The sequence below is a fragment of the Salminus brasiliensis genome, chromosome 17 (assembly GCF_030463535.1).
Source record: "Salminus brasiliensis chromosome 17, fSalBra1.hap2, whole genome shotgun sequence".
In the NCBI taxonomy this organism is placed as follows: domain Eukaryota; kingdom Metazoa; phylum Chordata; class Actinopteri; order Characiformes; family Bryconidae; genus Salminus; species Salminus brasiliensis.
In genome coordinates, this window is record NC_132894.1 from 1,823,850 (window position 1) to 1,849,563 (window position 25,714).

The window sequence follows — 25,714 nt, forward strand, 5'->3', positions numbered from 1 at the left end:
GAACTGATCGATTCCGAAGCAGAAGCCGTGAAAAAGGGACAGCAGTGTGTGTGTGTGTGTGTGTGTGTGTGTGTGTGTGTGTGTGTGTGTGTGTGTGTGTGTGTGTGTGTGTGTGCTGTTTTCTGTTAGCAATCTGCAGAGCTGTATTCAGGGTAGATTTGGGTGATGAAGTGTTTACACAGTGCTCACACACACACACACACACACGCTGCTAATGTACCAAAGCTGTGAGAGAGATTTGTGAGTGTGCCTTGAAAACTGTGACTGGGAACACGGTGCTCTGGAATAATGGAGAATCCAGGGCAGGGAAAGGTTCGTTTAATACCTTATTTTTTGTTTGTTTATTTATTTATTTATTTATTTAACTTATAAAGAATCCTGAGGTCTTATATTTCCGACAGGACCTCGTACACAGAAGCTTGTGAAGTTGCGAAAGTGCTGCGAGCTACTGGAAATGACTAATTCACAGCTCCACCAAGAATTAAAGCCAGGTCATGTCAGGACATGCTGCGGCAGCAGCACTCAAACGAATCCAGATCTTTACCAATTTACCATTACATTAAAACCACGTGCCTGATATTCTGTAAGCCCCTCGTGCCACCAAACCAGCTCTCACCTCTGAAGGTGTCCTGCTGTGGTATCTGGAGCACCAAGGCTAACGTTAGCAGCAGATCCTGTAAGTTGTGAGGTGAGAACTCCATGAGCTTTTATAAGCCTTGGGCGCTGGTTCACCGGTTGTCCTTCCTTGGAGCACCTTTGGTAGGTACTGACCACTGCATACCGGGAGAGAACACCCCACAAGACCTGCCCCTGATGTTCTGGAGATGTTCGTCTAGAACAGTCTCTTAGGATTCTGATGCTTGGCTTCCAACACTTCACCTTCAAGAACTGACACTGTGTGTCCAAATGTTTGTGGACACCTCTAGTGAATGCGCTCAGCTACTTTAAGTTGCAGTCATCGTTGAGAGCAGACGTGCCGCCAGTAGAATAGAAGCAGATCAACATGATGAACCTATTGGCACCATGCTGCCTAATGCCAGGTGTGGGCTGGAGGGGTATAAAGCCCCCTGGAATTGAGGAGCTGTGGAGCAGTAGAAGTACTGTGTTCTCTGGAATGATGGTGGTTCTCCATGCAGTACTTTTACATTTACATCATTTAGCAGACGCTCTTCTCCAGTGAGACTTATAAAAGAGCTTCACTGTTTACTGAAGAAGAACCTCAGCTAGTTTAAATAGACTAAAATAAAGTTTAGACTCTACTAAACACAAGTCAATAAGGTGACCACTCTACTCTTCACCCAAGTCCTCTCAGAAGAGGAGGGTCTTCAGTCTGGATTTGAGGACAGTGAGTGTTGGACTCTGCTGTTCGGACACCCAGGGGAAGTTCGTTCCACCACTTCGGTGCAGGACAGAAAAAAGTCTGGATGCTCGTCTTCCATGGATCTTAAAGGATGGCGGGTCGAGCCGAGCTGTACTTGAAGCTGGAAGGGCTCTTGGTGCAGATCGACTTTTGACCATCGCCTTTAAGTACGGAGGGGCTGGCTGGTCCAGTCGTGGCTTTGTAGGCCAGAGTCAGGGGTCTGAATCTGATGCAGGCAGCAGCTACAGGAAGCCAAGGACTTTTGGAAATGTTGGGGGTGATGAGGTACCAGATCCTCAGTGATGTTCACTCAAACGCTCAACAGGCAGATTTGAGTCACTGGTACTTGCAGTGTGAACGTAACCCTAGCTCTTTCTCGTCCTCATAAGACCCGTCACGTAAGCATGTAATTAAAATGAGTCACATCTATCGTTTCCTCCCTAATTCCTGGCTGTGTGTCCCCTCGACTCAATAACAGCAGACGTCCTGTCAAGATAAGGCTGTGCACCTGTCTTCCCTCTCTTCATGAACTGGGTTCTAATTTCAGATAGGGTTCACCTACTGTTCTACACTGAGGCCTGGGATTGAGAGGGACTGGAGTGATCCCACCTCACTGAGCTGGTGCTGTGTCAGTAAAGGCAAGTTTTAGAGAAGAAATGATGGATTTGACTTTCTTTTGAGAGCTTATGTGCCTAAAGTCACTTACGAGAACAGATGTGTCCAGTACTGGCACCATTTAAGAGTGCCTTCAGATTCATTTCATACACAGCCTGCTTTAAGGCATCGTTTAACATCAGATAAAAGGTCAAATAATGATTTCTGTATCATTTTAAAATCAGATCCATCTCATTCCTGGGAAATCCTGGATTGACGATATGCAGGAATAAATTGGAGTTGTTCAGATATAGATGCTGAATAATTGAAATCCAGGCTCAGGATAGGGGCATGGGGGAGGCCATTAGTTATTTCCAGACATAACAATGAGTTCTGTCAGAATTTAGATTTAAAGCCACCTACAAGCAGCCAGATCAAAGCCAATTTATACAAGATCAAAGGCTGAACAACTGCAGCCAGAAGCTGGTTCACTCATTATTCTCTGAAATACTGGTAATAACGAGGAAAGCAGCTGTCACAGTAACACCCTCACTCACTTTAGAACGTATTTGTTTGATATTTGTGGCACAGACTAATGATAAATATTAATGTGGAGATGTGAGATGAGCATTCAGACAATATTGTGTTTGATATTGTTTACTTTGGGAAGGTGTAAAACACTAGAGGTAAAATCTGATAGTTAATAAGTTGAAATTACTGCTTTATAACTTTATGGTTTCTCTTACGATTCTTACGCTCGGCTTCCAACACATCACCTTCAAGAACTGACTGTTCACTTTCTGCTTAAAACACCATGTGTCCAAATGTTTGTGGACACCTCTAGTGAATGTAGTCGTTGCCGAAACAGGCGGCTTGTCTAGTCTCTGTAGAGAAGTGCCACCAATAGAATAGGACTAAGGAGCAGATCAGCATGAATTGACTATTGGCACCATGCTGCCTAATGCCAGGCACTAGAGGTAAAATCTAATCTAATCTTATAACTTTATGGTAGGAAAAACACTTCTACCTTCGAATGAAAGTCGTTTTGGACCTTTTGGAATTTTTATTACTAATTTGGCCCCATTTTCTACCCAATTTGGAAGGCTAACTACCCAATGCCCCCATCACTAGTGTGATAAAGAGTGGCACCTGCCTCCTCAGGCGACTACCACCACCTCTTTTCCAACCTCCGCTGATGCTGCATCGCTAAGTAGCCAGCATGCTCGGAGGGATGCACGGCTTCCCAGCTCCGATACAGCAGCTAACAGACGCCTGTGCTGACCAACATTACATTAGTGTAGATCATAGTGGCAGCACCTTAGTCCACTGGACCCCTCAGAGCCATTTCTGGACCTTTTCTATTGGTCATTTAGAAATAATCCAAAATACAACAGTAAACAAACTAAACTAAACCCAGAACAAAAACAGTGTTGGAACAGGTACATTTACTCACAGTTGCATGTATTATGTCAGTAAAACCCAGTGACTCTATAAAGCATAGACAGCACAGCATGGACATCTCTTAAAAGTGAAGTTACCACATGTCTAGCGCCTCTGCTGGCTGGTTGCAGTATGATGTGTAGCTCCGCCTCAATCGAAATCACCCCTTTTCCATCTCACCTCAACAGTCTGTCCATCTCCAGCAGTTAGTTCATTTTTATTTTCCCCCAGAAATCAGTTTTTAGCTCTTACTCTGCTCCATCGTAAGAAGGTGGGGCTACACATAGGATTGAAGTGATTGACAGGCTTGGCTAGAAGAGACCGGTCGTCTGCAGGACCTGCATGGCGACTGACATGGTGAGCTGCACTTTTACTGTTGGAGCGTCCACTTGCCGTGCAGACTAGTGATCCAGTGGGAACTCCGCTCTGCTTCTGCACTGGTAGCTCAATGAAGGCGGTCTGAGACATTCATGCTTGGTCTGGGAAATGGGGGGGGGGGGGGGGGGGTCTACTAAATGCGTAGACGAGTCTCTGGTTCTGGCTCTAGTCTCTACTACGCTGACTCTGGTTGCAAATTGGACAACATGGCGGTCAGTTTTGGCTTAATTTCTATAGTACAGAAGTGTACAGAACTACAGTGTCCATGTTTTCTACAGTCAGTAGTAAAACCAAATTATTATTATTATCAGAATTAATTATTGTAGGGATGTTAACCCCTCCATTCACCCTGGAAATGATGCCTGCATTGGGACTTTGCTGGGATTCAGAGTGCTGCTGGCCTTCTCGAGAGCATGTGCAGATGCACACTGTTACAATATGCATCCATTAGCAAAATAGCAGTAATTACAGTTAGTCTAATTTGAGCCGCTGTCATTTTGACAACAGTGTCAAACCGTCTGCTGGAAAATACGGAGAGGACACCAAGTAGAGGTTTATCTCATCTGAGCTGATGTTAAAATGCTTAGAAATTGCTTGTATTCACAGTTAATGCGACTGTAGTTCCATACTGTTGCATCGATCTGTAACGTGCTTTATTTATTTACGCACACATTATACTCAGTAATCAGCCTCATTATTTGATAACAGATATGATCAATTTAGCTAACTGACTCCTTTTTCGTTTTCTAATGTTTAAGATATGAGCAATCCGCCATAGTTTACATCACTAGATCACTAGTTTTTATTGTATTGGGAATGAAGAGGACTTCTTTATAGCATGTCTTTATATCAGAAGGAATGGGAAAATCCCTGCTACCCTGTTTAAAATGGGCTTCAGCAATCATCTGCTTAGAGTCTGAGAATACTGATAAGGGATCTCTCGTTCTCTCTCTCTCTCTCTCTCTCTCTCTTTTTCTTTCTCTCTCTCTTTCTATCTGAATGGCTCCCTAATGGGCATCACTTCATCATCAGACTGCAGCCTCAGCTCTGGCTCGCCAACACTTTCTCTCTGCAGGGCGTCTGCATGAGCTCTAATTACTTTCGCACAATACACGCCGAAGAAGGGCATGACCTGCGCTGTGGTTCATTCACTGCAGGTAGAAGGTATTTCTGGTCTGGGACCTGAGAACCCCGACCTGAACCGTCATATTTATGCATTTTCAGTTAGCTGGTGCTGTTAGAAAGGAAAACGGTGCACTGTGACACTTACATACAGCAGAGTAGTACATGTAGAATGCATGTACATGGATGTTCTGCATGTGCTCAGGGTTGGTGTGTTTTTCCTCCCCATGGCAGACTAGGGTTCAGTTTCCTGGCTGGACCGGCACACTGCACTGCACTAATAAGAGTCATTGGGCAAGACTCCTAACTCTACATTTGCTGACAGATCATTGGAGCCACTCTGAATAAGAGTGTCAGACAAATAGCTTACATGCAAATGTAAAAAAGAGGGTTACTAAGCCTGCTATAAGAACAAATGCAGCATAGATGTAAATATGGGAAGACCACCATCTATTTCCTCCGTTTTCTGTGTATTAAGCAGATCTCTGTAAGCATCACTGGCTGGTATGATGGGGACTGCTCTCTATGGAACACTTAGAGAGCTAACTAGGTGGTTGTTAAGTGGTTGCTATGGTATAGCTGTTCATTGCTAAGGTGTTGCTATGGTGTAGATGTTGGTTGCTAAGCCTTTGCTAGGTTGTTTGCTAAGGCCTTGCTGTGGTATAGGTGTGTAATGAAATGTGGGGTCCCAAAAGATGATTGGTTCAAAAGCTCATCCCACATGTTCAGCTAATCAAGCTGTGTCCATAAACATTTGGCCAAAAGGCGTGGCTCAAAACTTTTTGTGGTTTGTGCAGAAGCTCATCCACTATGTTTGACTAACCAACGCTATTGCAAAACAACTATAGAGCAATGTCCACAAACCTGACCAAAATGTGGGGTGCCACAACTTTTGCCTAAAAGATGGTTGGTCCAAAAGCTACCGGTTAAAAAAAAGCATAGCACATAAAACTATGTTGATGGTTGTCAAATTTGGCTGCAGCTCGGCAAAATGTGACCTACAGAAAAGCATGAGGTTTTGGATTAAAAGTTTACAGACACATTTCAGTGCAATCCTATGGGAATGTTTTGGCCACAATCATTTTCTTTTCCCTAAAGCTGGATACAAGCATACTGTTCGAGATCAGGTTGGAGGAGTAGCGTCTTAAGAAGAACAGTGGTGTGATTGCCAACTGCACTTGCACTAATAACCCAATCTAAGCGCTGTTGGGTGGGTGTTCTGGGTCTCGGATGTATACGCATCTGTTCTACTCTGCAAAGTAATGAACCTCACACCTAAAATATCTCCATTCATCTGCACCCATCGCTGTTAAGGAAGAGACTGCCAGATATGGTGTAAATAGTAAACTTTTTCATATTCTTTTGGACCGGGCTGGGTCTTGTTCTTGATGTTCTTCACTTAGGCACCTCAAGATGGACATCTGAAATGATGGATAGCTGAAATACGCTGCTGCCGGAACCAGATCTATTCATGTTTGTGTCTGTGAAGCAGCTGATCTGATATTGCAGAGGCAGCTGTCCTGGTTGATGGGGCTTTTTAGCGATCATGTAGTGAGGGAATGACAAGCCATGGAAACCCATCACGGAGCCTATTGATTTTAGTCTGTGTTGAGAATGGCAGTGGCCCACAGGCTCACCCCTGGGGGACACCGACGGTTATGGTTATATTCTCCTAAGAATGAACCTGTCCAGGCTGGCCTGTGTAGCCATGTTGTGAACCAGGAATAAACACAACACAGTTCTTTCTAGGCATGCGATGTCAGATCACATGACAAAGGCTGTAGATAGATTTTTGGTGGAATGATTGAGACTGCGCTCCATTTCCGATGTGGGTGTTCTCTAAATCTGTGTTTTCAAGGCTTTAAGGTCTGATGCTGGGTTCAGGTTTGTACATTTTAAGTGTTGTTGGGATTAGCGCTACAGTTTACAAATGATTAACAATACGTTTGATGTATGTAGTGTGTGTCCTTTCTCGTACCCGAGGACACTTCACAATCAAGTGGTTTTATCTAGGATCTAGGAAAAATCATGAGGGGTATAAGAAGAAGGAGGATGATGATAGAGGAAGGGTATTCCATAACTTGCCCCCAAAAGAAGCCATTTTACATGCCGGAACCACCAAGAGACCAGTACCAGCAGACCTCCATGATCGGGTAGGTGTGTAGTGGAGAAGCCAGAAATATAAGAGGGAGCCTGGCCATCCACGGTCCTACCACGGTCCACTACCACTACCAAACATCTTCAACAATATTGAGGTCTGGACTCACTGGACCAACAATGTTGGTGGTCAGTCATTGTTCTGAGGGCAGCAGCATCTTCAGCAGTTTTCTTGCATTTCTCAATAAGATCCAGATCCACAGCATTGAGTCGTCTTCTCACAGTAGAATGATGGTTGTCTGATGGGGGCAGTTTTAGTGGTCTACCAGTGGTCTCGCTACGGTTCACACAGTTGTTAGAAGTCTCGTTTTCTCTGTATCTTCATCCAGCCCTCCAATCGATTACAAGATTTGTTGCCGACGTTTTTTTAAATTGGAGACTTCATCAATGTCGATTAGCTGTTGCAGGTAACTCACTTGTTAACGAGGCTGTTTTTACAGCGGTCAGGAATGGGGCAGGGCGGCTAACCTTGCCGTCATGTCTTCAAGAAGACGGGATCTTTAGAACTTCAGCTTTTGCCATCGCCTTGACAGTTGGTGCTGTTTGGCCCAGTCTCTGTGGACCAGGCTTCGCAGACTGAATGATCTTCTTCCTTTCCGAGGCATTTCTAATTTCTGCTTTTTAATTATTTACAAAGCGCATGTTGTCGTCTCATCAATCATGATCACATTTCGCAGGCAGCCCATCTGTCCACCTGTCGGTTTGCACCTCCCTCCCTGCCTCTCTCTGCTCTGCGGTGTCCCCTCCGCTCCTGTACATCCCTGATAGTAATCATAAGCCCTCACTTTTTCTCTCCCCGCCTCCCCCGGTGGCCTGAGGAGTGAAGCATTGATCCTTCCGTTGCTGAAATTCCCTGGTGTCTTGTTCTAAATGATCTGACGGAGTGCTCCGTCCCAAAGGCTTTGCTTTTACTGGTACGAACTCGCCAAGGTTGGATCCACACCAGGGCTGTTGGCTGTATTGACGAGTGTTCAGGACTTGAATTAGTAAAGCAGTGCCTGCAGGAGAGTGGTCATGCTGATCTGCAGTCCTGGTGCTGTTCAGTGCACTCTTGACTGGCCTTGTGCAAGTCTTTCTTACAGTTCTGCAAGAGTGTACTCACCTGCTCTTAAGAGCTCCTCTCTTTTCCCATAAGCTGATCTAAGTACAGCTGTAATCTGCGATGAAGACATCTTAAGCCAGGATGCTGATCAAATGAGAGAAATGAGGTGCTTTGGTGGGATCAATACCGTGACCTTACACGTCCCAAGACCTCTAGTGTTTTCACGGTTCAGAACCAAGAATGCTGCTAGGAGCTCGAACATTTAGCAGCTTAAATCTTATACATTTCAATAAGATTTGCCACAACAGATGATTGTCTTGCGTACATGACTTTACATGAAATGATGTGGCAAATTTTTCCTGCAAACTTTCACACTTTTCTCATTTTTCATTTTTCCAACGGCAGCACTGCTGCTCTGGCTGAGTGACCTATGAGTCGGTCTACACCGCTCTGTCAACACGGAGGAAGCGCTGATTGTTGCTTTTTTAAAAAGAGAGTTTTTTTTCATGGGAATTAGAAAATAGAATCAGAAAATTATAAAATAATCATAGAATTGACACCATGCTGGACACCAGGCCTGGGTTAGAGTGTGTTATAAAGCCCTCAGCATTGTGCTGTAGATCAGTGGAGCTTGGGATGAATTGGGGAATGAGGTGGGGTATGAAGAGGTCCCATCACTCATGTCGCTGAATGCAGTCAGATCTTCTCCAGACGCTCCTCCAAAATCTAGTCGGATATTTTTTGATTTCTTTTATCCCCTTTAAACAATGAACAAGCAGGTGTCCCAATGATTTTATCCATATGTTTGTATATGTTTGGTTCCAGTGACTTCTGTTTTGAGGGCGATTTTGGTATTCCTACTGCATGGAGACTCGAAGATCCTTCAGATTTGACACCCTCAAAGGTCTCGAGAAGTCCGAGTTGTTTTTTTTTTTGTTTTTTTTGCAGGATTAGGAGGAAGTGCACAATATTAGGCATTAATGTTCTGGCTGATCGATCTGCGATATATAGCTTTTCATTAATTTTGAATGATTCATTTATTTACACTGTTATAATGAAGTAATTCCACTCAGGATGCCTGAATAACCCAAACATAGTGAAGTCATCCATGTGCCTTTCAGTGGGTGGTGCTGGTTATCAGACAGATGCAGAACCTGTTGTCTCTGCAAGGTACAGCTCATCCCTGTCTTGTGCTCTCTCGCTCTCTCTCACTCACCCTCGCCCTCTCGTCCTCTCATTCTCTCGCCCTTTAATCCCTTCCTTCCCGGTAGTTTTCGGAGGCTCTTGAGCCTTTTAATTACTCCACTCTCATGGTGACGGCAGTAAAGAGCTCCCCTGCAGTAAAAGGAAATTGAAAATGAAAACAGCAGTGGGCTGTCACAGTGAGAAAGGTCACGGCTAGCCTTTCCTACCTCCTACACACACACACACACACACACACACACACACACACACACACACACAGGGCCTGATTGCTCCAGTTTGAATGAAAAATGCTGCTAAAGCTGGTGCCCCTGCCCATAAACCACCACCATCGAGTGTTAGACTGGAATGCTGGAGCCTGAGTGTGTTTCGCAGTGCCTGCGGAGTCTCCCAGCGGCTTCTTTGGGTTTTACTGGAGAACGGACACCCGTAATCTTCTCATAATTACATGCCCACACACTCCTCCCAGCCAGAAGCTACAAGACGACTCTTCCCCTGGCTTCAGGCGCTGCTCTGGTGTTTGTTATGAAGATAAAAAAAAGAATATTAACATTTTTATTTTAGAGATGGAAGTAAAAACAACAGATACTGCAACCATTCATTTGCTGATACAGATCTGATAGTGGAAATGCACACACAGCTTGTCGAGCTTTCTTCTCTATGGAGCAGGTAAATGTGCACTTATTGGCTCCATGCTGCCTAATGCCAGGCGTGGCCTAGAGGGGTATAAAGCCCCCCAGCATTGATCTGTAGAGCAGTGGAAGAGCTGTGTTCTCTGGAGTGATGAATGGTGCTTCATCTAGTGCTTTTGGGATGAGTTGGGGAGACAGGGTGGTAAGGTGGTGATCATTCACTAACACTCATAGTGCTGATTGCAATCAAACCCTCACAGCAATGCTCCTCCACAGTCTAGTAGGCCCTTCCTGAACAGTAGAGACAGTTCCTCCAACAAAATACTCATCATTTCTTTTTAACACCCTTAATTTCAGAAGAAACAATGAACGGGCATGTGTCCCAATACTTTTGTCCAAATGGGATTCTACAGGGGGTTCTGTATCTGGCATCAACATGTGTGGAAGCAGATCCTCTAGCACTGTTGTAGTAAAATGTGAGGTGGGACCCCCATGAGCATCAGTGAGCCTTTTTGGTTGGTGCTGACCACTGCACGCCACACCACCTGCCTGGTGTTTTGGAGAGGTTCTGACCCAGTCGTCTAGACCTGGATGACCGTTGACTCCTATTGTTTGTTAGCTTCGTTAGCCTTATAGCTGCAGCTGTTGGACTTAATGGTAAAAGGAAATGGAATGAAAGTGGAAGTCATATTGAAATCATTGCCGTCTTCCTGCTTTGAGGGCGATATTAGTATTCATACTGGAGGGAGACTCCAATAGATCCTTCAGACTTTACCCTCTCCTCACTGAAGCCCTTTGAGGACCATCCAGAGAAAGCTCTGTGAAAGCTGAGTGAATCTACAGCGGGATCCGGAGAACCTCAAAGAGAGTCGTTTCTGCAGTACGCCTGCCGTTAGTTAGTAATGACTTGGATACGTCCTTGGAAAGTTGTGGTTCATGGAGTGTTCTAATCAGCTGCTGATGATGGATAGAGTGCGAGTGCGGGCGAGATTGCGAGAGCATTGTTTATTTGCCGTATTCATGACATTTGAATTCATTGTGTTCATTTGTTCGTAATTCTCAAACACCGTTTTTCCATACTGCCAAATTTAGCTATGCTGTATGTCCGTCACTCTTGTGCAGATCAGCTGAGACTCCACCGAAGTTCTAGTCCTAGTCCTAAGTCCAGATATGTGACAAAATGGATCAATAATAGACTTAGAACATCAGGCTTTACTGCAGTGTTGAGGATGTTGTGGTTCTGAATTAGTGTGTTGACACTATAAGAAAACAAACAGTGGGTTATGGACAATTTGGACAAAAGTATTGGGACACCTGCTCATTTACCGCTGCTTCTGAGTTAAGGGAAGGCATTCTGCTAGGTTTTGCTGGAGCTTTGCTGTGAGGATTTGATTGCATTGATTGACGAGACTGTTAGTGAGGTCAGGATGTTAGATTTGGATGATGGATCTTCCCAACACATCCCAAACGTATTGGGATGGAGCACCATCATTTTAGAGAACACAGTTTCACTGCTCCACAGCCTTAATGCCAAAAGGTTCATGTTTATCTGCTGCAGAGAGTATTCCTATTCTATTGGCAGTACTTCTTCTCTACAGGGACTAGACAAGCTGTATGTCCGTGCATTTGCACATCTGTGTCAGCAACTGCTTTAAGTAGCTGAATGAATCCTTTAAAAGGGGTGTCCACAAACTTTTTGTAGTTTATGTACATTTTGGAGATTACTATGTTGGTCCAGGTGTTGGTCTACACCCAGTGAGCAGCCAGTGGCGACAGTGGCAAGGAGAACCTCCCTCGGAGCAGAAACCTTGGGAGGAACAAAGACTCACAAGGGGGACCCGACCCGTCCTCCTCTGATCAGAACTATTAATAAATTATTGATAAAAGTCACCAAACCATCTAAACTGTTGAACTGCTCTGATCATAATCATAATATAATAATCATGCTGTAGTAGAACTTAATATAGTCATGGCAGTGATGGTCAGAGTAATGAGAGGAATGATGGGTAATAGTGGTGATATTAATAGTGGCAGATAGTTATGAGAATAATCATGGCAATCATCTGTTTTGATGTACGACAGTCATCTTATATCTGTTGTGGTGTTACAACATAGAGGAAACTCTTCAAAATATAGCTCAGTCAAACCAAGAGGCCTCAGCCCACATGTACAAATAATAAAGAAAAAATAATAAATAAATAAATAAATAAATAAATAAATAAATAATAGAGTATTCCATCAATCAGCTCTTCTTGTAACAAATGCCCGGACAAGTTTCTCTGCATCACTGTGGGATAGAAAAGTGCTAACTTTAGCAGTATTTCGTAAATGATCGAAAGCTACTTCAGTGACTGAGGTTACCTGAGGGACGAAACTGAGCGCTGCATCTAAAAGCGCTCCCAGGTTTTGTGCTTCAGGTTTGATATACAGAGCAAAAGGCCGCATTTCTCCCTTTTTGTCCTCTGCTTTCTCTTTTCTCTGTTTAATTGTAGAAACGTTTGAGACCTCTGCTGAGGAAATATCAGTTGATGGGTTCTGCTTTGCTAGTTGCGTGTCTTGATTTTGCAGAATTAAAAATAAAATGAGAATTGATCTCCTTGTTTTTGATGATATTACATGACATAGTAGCTAAGACTATAAGAAAAGAAAAGTTTAGAGGCCCTAATACGGAACCTTGTGGGACTCTGTGGGAAAGGTTTTTTTTGTTGAACGATTTCCCAATGAAACATATTTCTGCTTATGCAATAAATATGATATGAATTATTTTGTAACCTATACCTGAGAGTCCTGCTCTGTTTGTAAGATGGTGCTAGATGATGCAGTTAGACTGAAATAGAAATGCAGCTACTTAAGCACCAGGCTGCCTAATACCAGGCGTGGGCTAGAAGGGTATAAAGCCTCCCAGCACTGAAGAGCTGTGGAGCAGTGGAAGAACTGTGTTCTCTGGAATGATGGATGGTGGAGCTCCATCCAGTACACTGAATGCAATCAAATCCTCACAGCAATGCCCCTCCAGAATCTGGTAGAAAGCCTTCTTCCTTAAACAGTAGAGAAAGTTACTCAACATAAACTCTTTTTAAAAATAAAACCTTGTTTTTATAAGAAGCAACGAATGAGCAGGTGTCCCAATACTTCTGTCAATGAGTGAATTAATCCTTTATTCACTTCCTATACATATTGAATGAGCAGTGGGTGTCGGGCAGCAGCATTTAGTGCTGTTCATCAGTGCAATTTTCCCTGAATGGTCTGATAGATCCTCGTCCAGCTCGCCGTCTTTCCTGTAGCTGCGGTCAGAGACGTCGACGCCGAGTGATGGTTCTGGACAGCTTCAGAGATCCAGTGCCTCACTTCATTCAGTCCAGCTCTGCAGGATATGCTCGGCTGCAGGAGCTGATGTGGGTCAGATGTGTAGAGAATGATTTAAGCCCGAGTCGTCTCCTCACCGTCCCCTGATAACACACTCGCCCTGCTCCTCAAACCGTGCACCATGCATCCCGAAGCCCTGAGAACTGCAGATGTGACTGACACTGACGTTACTGCTTTAGGTTTAATTATGGGTTTTGATTATTTCATAAAATGTTTAGAAGTTTGAACTAAGGATGCATTATTTCATACTTACAGAATAAGCATACAATAATTAATACTTTAATATTTGGTAGTTCAATACCCTAATAATGAGAAAATATAAACTTTTTTTTTACTGAAATAAAAATAATCAAATATTTGACACTTTAATATCCTAATAAAAATCAATTATTCATTATTTAAATGTCTTAATTATTGCTTTTTAGTACCTTAATCTTCTAATAATTATTATTAGAATTATTATGATTCTTTCTGACTTTATATCACCTGTCTGTACCATTATGTTAATGTGTGTGTGTGTGTGTGTTTCTTTGTGCAGAGGGGATCAGGCAGAGGTACGGGGAGCTGCCAGGGGAGCTGATGCTGGTGGAGTTGGAGAAGGACCGGCAGGGTCTGGGTCTCAGCCTGGCGGGGAACAGAGACCGCTCCTGCATGAGCATCTTTGTGGTGGGCATCACCCCCGGGGGTCCAGCCAGCCGGGACGGGCGCATTAGAGTGGGGGATGAGTTACTGGAGGTAATCTCTCTCTCTCTCTCTCTCTCTCTCTCTCTCTCTCTCTCTCTCTTTCACTTTCTCTCTCTCTCACAGACACCAACCCACCAAGGATTAGTGTGTGAGTGCCATTCACTCTGTCTATACGACTGTGAACATTCTCAATCAACTCAAACATTCTCTCTCTCTCTCTCACTCACACACTCTCACATACACACACTCACCACCATCAGAGTGTGAATGATTCTTTCAGGAGCCATTATACTGCACCACTGCATCTCTCTCTCTCTCTCTCTCTCTCCCCCCCCCCCCCCTCTCTCTTTCTCTCTCCATATCACCCTCTATCTACCCCCTCATGTAATAGTGTTTTGGTGTAGAGCCTGGTTTCATCCACAAGGTAAATGAGAGGTTTCCATCACTGTCATTTTCATTCAGTGCTGTTGGTCTGTCTCTTGCTCTCTCTTGCTCTCTCGCTCTCTGTCACACACACATGCGTGTACACACACACACACACAAAAGCTCTTAGATTTAAAAGATGTCATCAGAGGAAAGGCAGGGGAGGTGACCTCTGTCCAGCAGGGTCATGTTGGACACTCCAGAGCTAAGAAATAGGTTTCAGACTTAAAGCCTCAGGTCTGTCGGCTGCGTCTGTCGGCTGCGTCTGTGGGCTGCGTCTGTCAGCTGTGTCTGTCGGCTGCGTCTGTGGCGCAGACCAACAGCGCAGCAATTTTCACACCTTTTCAATATTTTTGTGTCACTTCTTGGAGAGCAGGGTGTCCATGGTGAGATTTCTACCTTCAGAGCAGAATTATACAGCGTACAGCGTATGTTTATAGACACCCCTTCATATGAACAAGCTACTTTAAGTTGCACCCATTGCTGACACAGATGTACAAATGCACACACAGCTTGTATAGTCTCAGTATAGAAGTACTGCCAATAGAATAGGACTCTCTGGAGCAGATCAACATCATGAACCTATTGGCACCATGCTGCCTAATGCCAGGCGTGGGCTAGAGGGGTATAAAGCCCCCCCAGCATTGAGCTGTGGAGCAGTGGAAGAAGAACTGTGCTCTCCGGAATGATGGTGGTGGAGCTCCATCCAGTACTTTTAATTAAGATGAGTTGGAGAGTTGGGGATGATGATGCGGTGGGGTGGTGATCATCCAACATCTTGACCTCACAAATGTTCTTGTTTCGGAATGCAATCAAACCTCACAGCCATGTTTCTCCAAAATTTGGTAGAAAGTCTTCTTCTCTGGACAGTAGAGACAGTTACTCCAACAAAAGCAGGATCAGCTCTTTTAATGCCCTTGATTCAGAAGAAACAATGAATGAGCAGGTGTCCCAATACTTTTGTCCATATAGTGTATCGGCTTTAGGACCATGTTGATGCTCCACTGACTGTAAAAGGGCGAAAGGCATCTGTCAGTCCCACTCCAGGCTGGAAACTTGGTGGAGCTGCAGGAGGAGAACCTCTCTCCAGAACGCTGCAGAACCCATAGAGTCATATTAGTGTTAAATCCTGTAGTGTTGTTCTACCACCTCAGCCCACATGCTGCTACACCTTCAGATCAAGCTTCTGGAGCTCTCAGCTTGCCAACAAATGCACATGTACAGTTGTCTATCAGCAGTGGAGTAAAAGTAAATTTTACTCTCCACCTGTAGGGGGAGCCCAGGAGCAGAAATGACCAAATCTCATAATTTACATATTGCTGCTTTAAACTCCTAGGTCTGTAATTTCAGATTGGAGCATTTAGAATTGATTAAATATGCATCACAATTAGGAAGGCCCATAATTCTCATCTCACTGTCTTTCTCTGTCTCTCACCCCCCCCCCCTCTCTCTCTCTCTCCCCATCTGTCTCTGCACTTCACATTTCTATTATGTAACATATTTCTCCCTCCCTCCTCCTGACCCTCATCTCTGCCAGGCCAGCTCCATTCATTACAGCAGTGTAACTGCCAGCATGAAAAATTAATGCGTGCAGTGCAGCTTGTGCTGCTTGGATGCCGTAGCCATTACAGTATACACACTCTCTCTCACACACACACACACACACTGTTATAGCCTATCCCACTTTCAGACCTCTTTCTCTCTCTTTCTGGTGTGACTTTACTGGACTGCCCCCCCTCCCCTCATTGCTGGGCCCCGAGTGGTGCAGCGGAGTAAGGCGCTGTCACTGTGATCAAAGGGTCGCTGGTTCGATTCCTGGTCATGCTGCTAGCCAGGGAAGAGCACAATTGGCCTTGCTCTCCCCTGGGTGGCGGTCACTGGCATCTGCAGGCTGGTGCGTTGGAGCCGGGTATGCGTCCCAAATGGGCCTTATCATTACATCCCACCTTAATCTCCCTTGGGTCCCATATAGGCCATGTGTGCAGTGTATGACTCAGATGGGGCCCCACATGTAACACCTTCTTTTCCCTTTATTGACCCTGGTGGGCATCCATATGTGGGCCAATGTGTTTCCAGTTGGGCTACCCATACAGGCATTGGTTTGGCATGGGGGTGATTCTAAGGGCCAGTGATTGACAGGGGTCTTAAATGTATTAGTTGAGTATTTTGAGGCATTAGAGGTGTGGGACCCAGTGTTATATCTCTTCATGGGGTCCAAACCCTGGCAGCACCCCTGGGCCCCACATGGACATGTTAACTGGGGCGACTTTATGATCTGTGTCAGATCATCAGCCTATTGATTTTAGTGTTTTAGTGATGCAGCAGAAAACAGCAGTGAACTCTGTCTCACTGAGCTGAGAGAGAGAGAGAGAGAGAGCACTGCGTCGGTCCTGATCGCTGCCAAACGATCTGGTCTCAGTTGAATGGAGCAGTAATTATGGAGCACGCCTTCGTAAGCTGGAGAGTTCGTATCAGTGGGTGATGCATTCTTTCACTGCTCCACCACGAGCATGAGCCCTGAGGATTGTTACCACAAGGATGGCGTTTTTCTTCCTCTGTTTATTTAGAGTTGTAGATCAGGCCCAGTGGATTGAGGCTCCGTGAAATTAGATTTCAGCAAAAATTTCGTCCGACAGTCTCCAAATTTGCGTTGCTGGGGCTCGTTTCACACTGTAAAGAACACACACACACTAATATCTGCAAATGGTTATGGCCTCGGTCTTCTACCACTCCTTTGAAGTACATCTAAATAGTTAGCAACCAAACAAACTATACAAACTGGAGAAACACACTACATGGACAAAAGTATTGGGACACATGCACATTGCACATTGTTTCTTCTAAAATCAAGGGTATTAAAAGAGTTGATCCTGCTTCTGTTGGAGTAACTGTCTCTACTGTCCAGAGAAGAAGGCTTTCTAGTAGATTTGGGAGGAGCATTGCTGTGAAGATTTGATTGCATTCAGCAGCCTGATAGTCACTGATCTGGCTGGTTCCGCTGTACCTCCTCCCGCTGTGAGAACAGACAGTGGCTTGGGTGTGTGGAGTCCTTAGTAAAGTAAAGTAGTTTGGGAGCTCAGTAGAGTTGGATAGTATTGTTGTGGTTCAGAAGCTTCCACACAAAAGCTCCCAACTCCGGTCCAGTCTGGGTCTAATGAGTACATTTATAAACACTGATTAGAATGGATCCTGGGTCAAGTTCATCATTTGAAACACTTACATCATTGACCCAGAAGATAAAGTCCTGCTTTGAATTTTAATGATGATCTTTTGTTGCTTGGTTTTCAGATCAACAGCCAGGTGCTGTATGGGAGGAGCCACCAGAACGCCTCAGCCATAATAAAGAGCGCGGCGTCCAAGGTCAAGCTGGTACTGCTGAGGTAAGAGAACATCGGAGAAACGTACACACACACACACACACACACACACACACACACACACACACACACACTCACTCACACATAGATCACATGTCCCATAGGATATATATCCATCCAATGCTTTTCAATAAAATCACCTCTCCACCTCATCTCCAACCCCCCAACTCATCCCATCCAAAAGTACTGGATGGAGCTCCACCACCATCAATCCAGAGAACACAGTTCTTCCACTGCTCCACAGCTCCACAATGCTGGGGGGCTTTATACCCCTCTAGCCCATGCCTGGCATTAGGCAGCATGGAGTCAATAGGGTCATCTGCTGCAGAGAGTCCTATTCTATTGGCAGTACTTCTTCTCTACAGAGACTAGACAAGCTGTGTGTGTGCATTTGCACATGTGTGTCAACAATGAGTGCAACTTAAAGCAGCTGAATGCATTCATTAGAAGGGGTGTCCACAAACATTTGAAAGAATTTCTAAAAGCTAATCCTGACCTGAAGCTGCTTCTCTAGTTATTTTAGGACATTCAGGATTTTAGACTTTGTCAAATGTTTCTCTGCCACTTTTAGCTTCAACCTTCAAAAATACACTCACTCCTGTCAGCTCTCAGGACTGAGCTGGTCCTCTAATAACAGTACATCAAACCTAGTCTGAATAATGGGACTCCTTCATTTCAGAGAGTACTGTACTCTGTGAAATAGACTGTGTCCTAGATAGAAGCACTGGTGTGCTCAAGTGCTTTTCCAGTGTGTGCTCTTTATTTCCAGCCAATTATTTTGAACCACTACATCTGAAGCAGTGTGTGTGTGTGTGTGTGTGTGTGTGTGTGTGTGTGTGTGTGTGTGTGTGTGTGTGTGTGTGTGTGTGTGTGTGTGTGTGTGTGTGTGTGTGTGTGTGTGTGTGGTTACATTCAAAAATCATGAAATATCTGACTGACCACCAAAACAAATCACAGCATTTCTCCTGTACACAGTCAGACACGGTACAGCTAGCAGTGATATGCTCAGCAGACTGCCCAAGCACATCGGAAGATAAAAGGCCAAATAGATAAAAATAAATGATACATAAAATATATATAGTAAAATAATAAATATATAGAGAGATAGAACGTAAGATATAAAATGTAACTAAAATTACATTTACATTTACATTTATGGCATTTAGCAGACGCTCTTATCCAGAGCGACTTACAAAGTGCTTTGCTATTTACCCAAGAAAACCTCAGCTAGTTAGAATAGACTAATACAAAAGATACCTCCAAGCTTAGACATTACTAAACACAATACAATAAGGCAACCATAGAACTATTCGTCCAAGTACTCTCTGAAGAGGTGGGTCTTCAGTCTGCGTTTGAAGACAGCGAGCGACTCGGCCGTTCGGACATCCAGGGGCAGCTCGTTCCACCACTTTGGTGCCAGGACAGAAAAAAGCCTGGACGCTTGTCTTCCGCGGATTTTGAGGGATGGTGGGTCGAGCCGAGCCGTACTTGAAGCTCGAAGGGCTCTTGGTGCGGATCGGCTTTTGACCATTGCCATCAGATACGGAGGGGCTGGTCCGTTCTTGGCTTTGTAGGCCAGCGTCAGGGTTTTAAATCTGATGCGGGCAGCTACAGGAAGCCAGTGGAGAGAACGCAGCAGTGGAGTGACATGGCTGAATTTAGGGACATTGAAGACGACCCGTGCCGCTGCATTCTGGATGAGTTGCAGGGGCCTGATGGTGCGCAGAGGGAGACCAGCCAGAAGAGAGTTGCAGTAGTCAAGTCTGGAAGTGACGAGAGACTGAACAAGCACCTGGGTGGCCTCTCTAGAGAGGAAGGGTCGAATTCTCCGGATGTTGTACAGAAGAAATCTGCAGGACCGAGTTACGTTTGCAACATGACTTGAGAACGATAACTGATCATCCATCACTACACCAAGGCTTCGGGCTTCAGTAGAGGGAGTGACCAGTGAGTTCTCGAAGGTGATGGCAAGATCGTTTCTTGGTCCAGCAGTTCCCGGGATGTACAGCAACTCCGTCTTGCTGGGGTTGAGTTTGAAATATGTAGGGATAATAAATAATAATCTGAGTAATATGAATTTTGTTATTATTATTTATATTGTGTATATAATGGTAATTCATCTACGTTTTGCATCTGAATGCCTTGCTGTCCCAGCTATGCTGTTGTGACACTGAGAATTTCCCCACTGTGGGACTAATAAAGGATTATCTCATCTTATCTTAAATCTGAAGAAACAAATAAAAAAGGTATAGAAAATAAATAAGTAAAGATACAAATATGGAGATATAAAAGTTAAGAAAATACAAAAATTGAGAATATCTAAATATATATAGAGGTGTGGGATGAAGTATGGTGTGACCGATGTATAGTATGTAAAATATAATAAATATAATAAAACTATAATAATAAATAATGTGTAAAGGTAAGTGTGCAATGCTTTCAAATCTACACTTAATTTAATTATTTATGTTTTAAGCAAGTTTCAAAATAAAATAGTGCAAATTTATGCATAATTGCATAATTAATTGCACATAATTAAACTAGTTACAGTTATCTATAGCATCCCTGTCCTGCAAAACCCTGTTTTTGACATGATGCACTTTCTGACATAATATAAATCTGGCAGTTGTTCTTTACATTGTATCTGAATTTCATGACGAATGGACCAATAGAAATGCTCTACACTGACTATCATTGAAAGTAGAGTGAAGGTTTTTAAATGTATATTAAATTTGATCAGTGCAGATATCTATATTTACATCTATGTGTATCAATTCTGAGGAATTTAGGAGCAGTCGGCTGTGCGGGAGACAGTGGTGTTACCCACTACGCTTCCCCAGCTACTGGTCATTTGTTAGCCCTTTTAAATTAACCAGGGCCGCACGATTCAGGAGCCAGACTGTAATGGTGTTTAATTTAAATCGTAGCTGTTTTGTCCACAGCTGTATAAACGTCCAGCTGCTTTGAGGCATTGTTAAATGAATAATTCTGTCCGTGCAGTGCATTTTGTGAAAAAGCCGTAGCTTTTCTCTGTAATTGAGGAGCTGCTGTTGTGATTAGTGGTTCTGCAGGGCTGCTGCTCGCGGTACAGCAGCGTGTGGTAATTGGCTAGTCTACATAATAAATGATACCTTATAAAGTCAGTTGAAGCCAGGTATAAATCTCCTGCAGAATGTAATGTAGAAGCGAGTCTTGCTTTTAAAACCCCCTACGGGCTGTGTGTGAGACGTGTGTACATATTTTAAATATTTAACCCTTCGATAAATATGTTTACCATCATCATCTTCAGTGTTTTGTGTCGGAATATTAGTGCGTTTGTATTGAAAGGGAAGGTGTCTTTCACCACCTGCTGAGGTCTTGTTAGTATCTGTCTGGACTGTCCTACATCTTGCTTTGACATTGACTACCTGTCCTTGTCCTACCAGCTGATGTTTTCCGAAGCTCGGAAGAGCTGCTCTTCTTATTTATTTTTTTAGCTTTTTAGGTTCAGGACTGCCTGAAAATAAAGCTTTAAAGAGTATAAAGCTCTAGATGAAGTTTACTTTCAGCGTCTGGACTTAAATTCAACCAATGCCTAATATTGTGTAGGTCCCCCTAGTGCCACTACAACAGCTCTGACCAGTCAAGAGACGACCTCCAGAAGACCTCTGTGGGTGTCCTGTGGTATCTGGAGCACCAAGACTCACATTAACAGCAGATCTTTTAAGTCCTTATGGAAGTTGTGAGGTGGGACCTCCATGAGCATCAGTGAGGCACTTAACCGGTAGTCCTTCCTTGGAGCTCTTTTGGCACTTTCGGTAGGTGTTCGGTAGATGTTCTGAAGATGTTCTGACCCAGTCATCGTCTAGAACATCACAGTTTGGTTCTTCTTGGTCAAAGTGTCTCAGATTCTTACGCTTGCCCATTTCTCCTGCTTCATCACCTTCTTCATCACCTTCCAGATCTGACTGTTCACTGCACTGAAACTGAGCCAGTAGGCACAGCTGGATAGAAGGATCTGGCTCAGATCTCAGGCTCTTGACTTGAGCAGCAGCAGCAGCTGGGAAGAGAGCAGGGATCACTGTCAGCGAATGGATCCATCTGTAGAGTCTGATTATTGAATATTAGAGGACATCAGAGGCTGAGATGAGCTCTGATATCAGTGCAGTCGTGTGCTGCCAGTTTGAACTCCTCTGCTGGCTGATGAAGTAGGATGTATAGAAGCGGTTATAATAAGATCGGATTGTGTGTGTGTGTGTGTGTGTGTGTGTGTGTGTGTGTGTGTGTGTGTGTGTGTGGCCTGTAATGCATCACCCAGAGCAGTAGCAACACTTTGATCTCTATGATGGAATGTTGTTTTTATTAAAGTTGAGCAATCCGGAATGTTCCGATCCTGTTTTTTCGCCTCTGATCCAATCCGATATGGATCAGATATGATAATTGTATCATTACAGATAACACAGACCCATAATAAGTGGGATTTCGGCCTCATTTCAGTCATTCGCTTCGGGTATTTTATGGTTGAGTAATGCAGCACTTTGTTTACGTCATTAATATAATTAATAATATTTATATTTAATATTGATTACGATCCGATTTGATTGAACTGTCTGATGACTTGGGTACCAGGTTAAGATGCTGCAGTGAAATCAGATTTTCAATCAATTTGGCCACGCCCCCATATTTACCTCCAGTTTCCTTGTCATTCGTGTTCCAACGGTCAGACTCACTGGAGTTCTGGTCTCATATGAGCTCAGTTGCAGGCGATCACCACAGGCTCCCAGGCTCTCGTCTGGACCTCTAGATTTCAGTTTGCTTGTTGCTGGTTTTGACTCGGGACTGTTTATTGAATAATTATGCTTGTTTTTTTTGTTTTTTTTTCATGTATTTATTGATTTATTTGTTGGCTGTTCAGATTTACAGTGTTGTGAATCCTGTATCAGTTCAGACTGAGCTCACTGTTTCTGTTAATGCTGGCTTTAAAGCAGACACAGTGGGAGTAAACAGCAGCTGGGGTGTGTTTGTGTGTGTGTTAATGGTGACTTCTGGTGCTTATGGTATAAGTGGCCCTGTGGGATCATGCCTCACTGCTGCAGGTTGTGAATAATGCCTGTTTAATGGAGTCTATACATGACCTATACAATTACACAGTGAGGGCTTGCCACATTTAACATTATAATAATTTCATCTTTTATACAGGACTATATTGAAGTTTACATGGAATCTGATTGCTGCTATTATTATTAGTAGTAGTAGTAGTAGTATTCATGATAATATTAATAATAAGTACATTTACTGTTGATCTGTTACATCAAGTAGACTTAATATGTTACTTCCATTAAACAAACCCTAACCCTGGCCCTGATCCTAACCTTCACCTCAACCCAAAACCTGATCCTCACCCTCACCCTGGCCCTTTAACTCTCAACCCAACCCAGTTCAGCTCCAGTTCCAGACTGGTGTCAGCAGCAGCAGGTCTACAGCAGCTGGTTGAGGATGTGGAGATGGTCTGTATTAGAGCTGTTAGATGATCGGTGAACGTCTACGGATCTGAACTTGCACTTTCTAAGTCTGATGATGAATCTTTCTCACTCCATATAAACTTCATTATTCTTATTCCATCACTGCTGTGGCTATTTCAGCCCACCTGAGCAGAAGAACAGTCCTGGTGGTTCTGTGACCTTTATCAATAATTTAGAAGTAGTTCTGACCAGGGGAGGAGGTTTCTTCCTCCAGCTTTAAGAAAAGTTTCTGTGCCGCTTATTACTGGATTTCTGTAAAGCTGCTTTGTTTAGTTAAAACAAAATACAGTACAAATACATTTGATTCGACTTGGCTAACTTAATAAAACACAATACTGAAGTTGAGCATAACAAATGATGGACCTGAAAATGTAATAAATCCCCAATAATGTAACAAGGTATTAAGTTATCACATCAATTCAGTTCAATTCAACTTTATTTCTAGAGGCTTTTTACAACGAATGTCACATAGCAGCTTAATAAAAATCAAAACCGGAATATAAACAACAATAAAACTAAACTAAATTAAGAAAAAAAAAATTATAAATGTGGCGTTGAGCCAAACAAGATGATAAATTGCTGCAGCTAAACAGTCAGAAGCAGAGTCACCTGCAGTGAGGTGAGGATGAGTCAATGCCAGGCCCAGAGCAGGACAGCGGGCAGGAGGGTAGTGGAGAGGCAGGTCAGGAGGAACCAGGATTGAACAATTGGGACCGGACATCTCAGCATATGTTAAAGAGAAAGAGGGGGGGGGGCTGATGATGTAGTGTGATCGGATCCAATAAATGAACTTCAGCAATGGTCAGTGGTCAAGAAGTATAATACCTTAATAGGCAAGTTGATTTTATTCCAGTTTTGGGTGTTTCATTACAAAACCAAATGCTACAGGGTTTAATGGAGCTGAGGCCCATCCATTAGAAAGTGTGTGTGGACTCAGGACAGCTGTAATCTGAAATCCGTCAGCCCTGCCGTGCATTACATGAATTAGTCTCTCTGTTTTGCCTGGTCAGTGATTGAGAGATCATACTGCATCAGTGTTCCAGTGACAGCTTGACCTTTTTTTTTTTTTTAGGTCATTTAGTCAAAAAATGTTCAATTTTCCTAATAGCAGCTGCTTGACACTCCTCAGGATTCATTCTTGGCATTTTCAGACCATTCACTTTCATCAGCAGGAAGCTGCTGCTCGAGAGAGGATCAGTGACGTCACAGCGCTTTTGATCACGGGATGTTGCGGAGGCGGCGCTAACCCGTAGAAATCATGTCTTATCCTATCAAAGGTCGTTTGTCAAAGGCTGAGATGATGTTCGGGGAACGGGGGGCTCGAGAGTGCATTGCCATGGAAACGATGGTGGGCGACAGACGGGAAGAAACATTAGCCCGGGGCGTGCGTGGTACACCGCGCTTCGCTGTGCCCTGCGGAGGTTGCCGCACTCAGGTCCTGTTGCACTTCCGTAGGAGAGATGAGCCGGAGTTGAACTGAAGGTTGACTAAGATTAACCTAGCAGATGGTACGTGATTGGACGCTCACACTAGGAACACATGTACATCTCCTTGTTCAGGTGGAGGTGGTGGTGTAATGAGGTGGGGAAGGTTTTCTTGGCGTACTTTGGGACTTTATTACTAATCGTTCTTCGGCGGTTTGAGTGTTGTTGCTGACCATGTTCACCCCCTCATGGACACAGTTTATTGATGACAGGGTTGTGGGTTTGATACCCGGGCTCGGCAAGCTGCCACTGTTGGGCCCTTATGCAAGGTCCTTCACCCTCTCTGCTCCCCGGGCGCTGGAGTTGGCTGCCCACTGCTCCGGGTGTGTGTATGTGTGCTCACTAGTTGCACTAGTTCACTAGTGTGTGTGTTTACTACCGCAGAGGACACATTTCACTGTACATTTGCTGGCTACTTCCAGCATGATGACGCACCATGTCACAAAGCAACTGCTGGTTCTTCCCAGAGACCCGATCTGATCCAGTAGAACCCCTTGATATGTGGCAGAATGGGAGATGGTTTGCAGCATGAAAGTTCTCCTGGAAGATCTGCAAAAAATGTGCTCCTGCCTTTCTGCTTTGCATTGCATTGTGGGGTGATAGTGTCCATCATACACGCCCTCAAAAACCAACCAGTTCTGAGAACGTATCTGATGAAGTATACTTTCATCTATACTACATACTCCACACTCAAATACCAGTTAGTATTAGTAATTAGTATGCAATTGGGACAGAGCCCTAGTTTGGTTTGTTCTTGGTATTGTTATTGGGGTGAGTGGGATCATCATGATCAGATCCACAGAGCATAGAGCCTTTCTGAAGGCCTCGGAGAGCTCTTTGGATCTGGTCATGGTGATCTTCTCCACTTACTCCAACCAAGCAGACTACATATCAGTGTTTGTAAGGTGAAGATCACATGTCCAGGTGTTTTATAATAGGTTTTCATGGGGT

At 44.0% G+C, this 25,714-nt stretch overlaps 1 protein-coding gene across 4 annotated transcripts in view; it reads left to right on the forward strand.

Annotated features, from left to right (window-relative positions):
• patj (PATJ crumbs cell polarity complex component) overlaps positions 1–25,714 on the forward strand; it is a 165,510-nt gene that overhangs the window by 104,983 nt on the left and 34,813 nt on the right. For all 4 annotated transcript variants that reach the window (XM_072661132.1, XM_072661134.1, XM_072661133.1 and 1 more), the window contains 2 exons: positions 13,833–14,029; positions 17,690–17,781. In XM_072661132.1, coding sequence (XP_072517233.1) covers positions 13,833–14,029; positions 17,690–17,781 — 289 coding nt within the window. The remainder of the gene's footprint in view (positions 1–13,832; positions 14,030–17,689; positions 17,782–25,714) is intronic.